Source organism: Mustelus asterias, unplaced genomic scaffold (genome assembly GCF_964213995.1).
Source record: "Mustelus asterias unplaced genomic scaffold, sMusAst1.hap1.1 HAP1_SCAFFOLD_2347, whole genome shotgun sequence".
NCBI classification, from domain to species: Eukaryota; Metazoa; Chordata; class Chondrichthyes; order Carcharhiniformes; family Triakidae; genus Mustelus; species Mustelus asterias.
This window is the reverse complement of record NW_027592292.1, coordinates 30,785-35,217: the sequence shown is the minus strand read 5'-3', so window position 1 is coordinate 35,217 and position 4,433 is coordinate 30,785. Positions and strand designations below refer to the sequence as shown.

The 4,433-nt window shown below is 53.9% G+C and overlaps 1 protein-coding gene across 1 annotated transcript; it reads left to right on the top strand.

The window, feature by feature from the left end:
* Positions 1–2,555: 2,555 nt before the first annotated feature.
* Positions 2,556–3,911, top strand: LOC144489602 (transmembrane protein 151B-like; the record flags this gene model as incomplete). Its single annotated transcript, XM_078207467.1, has 1 exon — positions 2,556–3,911. A coding segment is annotated over one exon (1,356 nt), but the record flags the coding sequence as incomplete, so codon positions are not given.
* Between the last annotated feature and the right edge of the window lie 522 nt (positions 3,912–4,433).

The window sequence follows — 4,433 nt, the reverse complement described above, 5'->3', positions numbered from 1 at the left end:
CTGCCCCCACTCTCTCCCCATAGCCCTGTATCAATCCCCAAACTAATCCCCACTGCCCCGCTCTCTCCCCATAGCCCTGTATCAATCCCCAAACTAATCCCACTGCCCCGCTCTCTTCCCATAGCCCTGTATCAATCCCCAAACTAATCCCACTGCCCCGCTCTCTCCCCATAGCCCTGTATCAATCACAAACTAATCCCACTGCCCCGCTCTCTCCCCATAGCCCTGTATCAATCCCCAAACTAATCCCACTGCTCCGCTCTCTCCCCATAGCCCTGCATCAATCGCCAAACTAATCCCACTGCCACACTCTCTTCCCATAGCCCTGTATCAATCCCCAAACTAATCCCACTGCCCCACTCTCTCCCCATAGCCCTGTATCAATCCCCAAACTAATCCCACTGCCCCACTCTCTTCCCATAGCCCTGTATCAATCCCCAAACTAATCCCACTGCCCCACTCTCTCCCCATACGAAATTGTTTTGGCAGATAAGGCAAAGGAGAATCCAAAGAGCTTCTGCAAATACATAAAGGGCAAAAGAGTAACAAGGGAGAGAGTAGGGCCTCTTAAGGATCAACAGGGTCATCTATGTGCGGATGGGTGAGATCCTAAATGAATATTTCTCATCAGTATTTACTGTTGAGAAAAGCATGGATGTTCAGGAACTTGGGGAAATAAATATTGATGTTTTGAGGAGTGTACATATTACAGAGGAGGAGGTGCTGGAAGTCTTAAAGCGCATCAAGGTAGATAAATCTGCGGGACCTGATGAGGTAGATCCCAGGATGTTGTGGGAAGCTAGGGAGGAAATTTCGGGTCCCCTAGCCGAGATATTTGAATCATCGATAGTCACGGGTGAGGTGCCTGAAGATTGGAGAGTGGCAAATGTTGTGCCTTTGTTTAAAAAGGGCTGCAGGGAAAAGCCTGGGAACGACAGGCCAGTGAACCTCACACCTGTGGTGGGTAAATTGTTGGAAGGTATTTTGAGAGACAGGATCTACAGACATTTAGAGACGCAAGGACTGATTAGGGACAGTCAGCATGGCTTTGTGAGTGGAAAATCATGTCTCACAAATGTAATTGATGTCGAATTTTTGCCCTGTATGATGTCGAATTTTTAACCTTTCCAATATATTTGCCCCACTTTTTCTCAGTAACCCAACATATCACTAAGAGGCAATTTAGCATGGCCAATCCACCCAACCTACACATCTTTGGACACTAAGGGGCAATTTAGCATGGCCAATCCACCCAACCTACACATCTTTGGACACTAAGGGGCAATTTAGCATGGCCAATCCACCCAACCTACACATCTTTGGACACTAAGGGGCAATTTAGCATGGCCAATCCACCCAACCTACACATCTTTGGACACTAAGGGGCAATTTAGCATGGCCAATCCACCTAACCTGCACATCTTTGGACTGTGGGAGGAAACCGGAGCATCCAGAGAAAAGCCACGCAGATATGGGGAGAACGTGCAAACTCCACACAGACAGTGACCCGAGCCGGGAATCGAACCCAGGTCCCTGGCGCTGTGAGGCGGCAGCGCCAACCCACTGTGCCACCAAGCCATCCTAAGATGGGTCAAAGATGGGTATTACACCTCTGTCGCAGCAATTGTCCACTCACTGTCCTGAAGATGTGAGTCACACATGAGTAACAAGAATCGACACCTCATTGCCCAGACATTGTGCGTTACACCTCAGTAACAACAACCGTCTTCTGATTTCTCTCAAACAATTTGTGTTACAATTCTGGCATAGTAATTGACCTATCAATGCCCTCAAAGGAGAGCATCACACTTCAGCAACAACAGTTGACTTCTAATTGACCTCAAAGATATGCATTACACGTCTGTAGTAGCAATTAACCTCTAACTGTCCGCAAAGGTGTGCGTTACTCATCTGTCGTAGCAATTAACCTCTAACTGTCCTCAAAGATGTGTTACACATCTGTAGTAGCAATTAACCTCTAACTGTCCTCAAAGATGTGTGTTACACATCTGTCGTAGCAATTAACCTCTAACTTTGCTCAAAGGTGTATGTTACACCCCTGTAGTAGCAATTAACCTCTAACTGTCCTCAAAGATGTGTGTTACACCTCTGTGGTAGCAATTAACCTCTAACTGTCCTCAAAGATGTGCGTTACTCCTCGATCGCAGCAATTAACCTCTAACTGTCCTCAAAGATGTGCGTTACACATCTGTAGTAGCAATTAACCTCTAACTGTCCTCAAAGATGTGCGTTACACCTCTGTAGTAGCAATTAACCTCTAACTGTCCTCAAAGATGTGCGTTACACCTCTGTAGTAGCAATTAACCTCTAACTGTCCTCAAAGATGTGCATTACACCTCGATCGCAGCAATTGATCTCTAAATGTCCCCGACATTTCCCTGGCTTTCACCAGTAACTGCCTAGATCTGAGTGATTGTAGAGAATAAGTGCCGTGCAAAGGTAAACATTGTGACTAAACTTTTTTCTGCTTTCTCTCTCTCTCTCTCTCTCTCCCTCCCTCTCTCCCCACCACGTACCGACCCTTGCGCCCAAAGCAGCAGAGGCCCCTGAAGCAGTCCCTGAGTGGCTCGCTGTGCCGGGAGTCCCACTGGAAATGCCTGGTGCTCACCCTCCTGATGTACGGTTGCTTCGGGGTGGTGACCTGGTGCCACCTGTCCAAGGTGACGCGGATGGCCTTCAACAAGCCGTACGGTGGCGAGTCCATGATCTACCATGAGAGCCCGTGCTCCAGCGGCTACGTATACATCCCGCTGGCCTTCCTCACCATGCTCTACGTGGTCTACCTGGTGGAGTGTTGGCACAGCTACACCAAGCACGAGATGCAGCACAAGGTGGACGTCAACAGTGTCTACGAGCGGGTCCAGCGCCTCCAGCAGGCCACCCCCTGCATCTGGTGGAAGGCCATCAGTTACCACTACATCCGGCGCACCCGGCAAGTCACCCGCTACCGCAACGGCGACGCCTACACCACCACCCAGGTCTACCACGAGCGGGTCAACACCCACCTCTCGGAGTCGGAGTTCGACTACTCCCAGCACGGGGTGCGGGACATCTCTAAGGAGCTGCTGGGCCTGTGCGGTTACCCAGCTACCAAGCTTCGCTTCACCAAGTGCTTCAGTTTTGCCAGTGCCGAGGCGGAGACCTCTTACCTGACCCAGCGGGCGCGCTTCTTCAGCGAGAACGAGGGGCTGGACGACTACATGGAGGCGCGGGAGGGCATGCACCTCAAGAATGTGGACTTCAAGGAGCACATGGTGGCTTTCTCGGACCCCAAGAACCCGCCCTGGTACGTCTCCCGCTACGTCTTCTGGACACTCTCCTTCCTGGTGCTGTCCTGGCCTCTCCGGGTGCTGGCGGAGTACCGCACGGCCTACGTCCACTACCACGTGGAGAAGCTCTTCGGCCTGGAGGAGGGCCCCCTCCTCACCCCCGAGGAGGCCGGGCCCTACGGCCGCCGCATCTCCCGGGTCAACACGGTCGACATGACGGAGCTGGAGTGGCACATCCGCTCCAACCAGCAGCTGGTGCCCAGTTACTCGGAGGCCATGTTGATGGAGGCCTCCTCGGCCGCCGGCGCCTACCTGCAACGCTGCCAGAGGTGCCGACGGACGGTCAGCAGCAACTCGCTGCCCTCCCGCGAGCCCGCCACCCGCCTGCCCTTCAGCCGCAGCCGCTTCAGCCTGGGCAGGCTGCAGGGCGCCGGCCGGGCCTACCTCTTCCGGAGCCTGAGTGGCCGCTTTGGCGGGGGCGAGGGAGGCCTTTCCGTGGAGGAGCCGCCCTCCTACCAGGACGCCATCTACTTCCCCCGCCTCATCGTGCACGCTGGCAGTGGTTGCCGGGGGCATCGGCCCCGGCAACCGGAGGGGGCGGGCCCCGACACGCTGCTGTGAACTTTGATCTCCTAGGCCCGAGGCCTTTGACTGACAACAGTTGAGCCGCCCATCTGCCAGGCCCCTTGACCACCCCACACTCCCCCGCCCCCCCCACACCATCCTCGTTGGTTCACATCCCGCCAGAGGCTAACAAAAAAACGGGGGCAAAATTCACCAAAAACAACAAAAAACTGAAAATCAGTTTTTCCTCCACGCTCACTCTCACAACGTTCACTCACTCCAACATGGCGGGCGATCCGTTGAAAAGCTGGACCCGGAGAGAGAGAGAGAGATGGCAGGATCTGGAATATTCCTGAATGTCGGACTCCCGCCAGCACCGCAACTCCGTCGATCGATGGACGCGTCGGGGAGGACTTATTGGCTGTTGGATGTTGGGGGGGAGGTGGGGGGTGTGGGCGGGGCAGCAGAGTCTTACCAGAATGACCCCGGGGTCGGAGGGTTACAGAACGAGGGTGGGTGACACGGATTACGTTTTCCCCCCTCCCCCCCCCAGCCGCCCCAACCAGAGAAGACCACAAG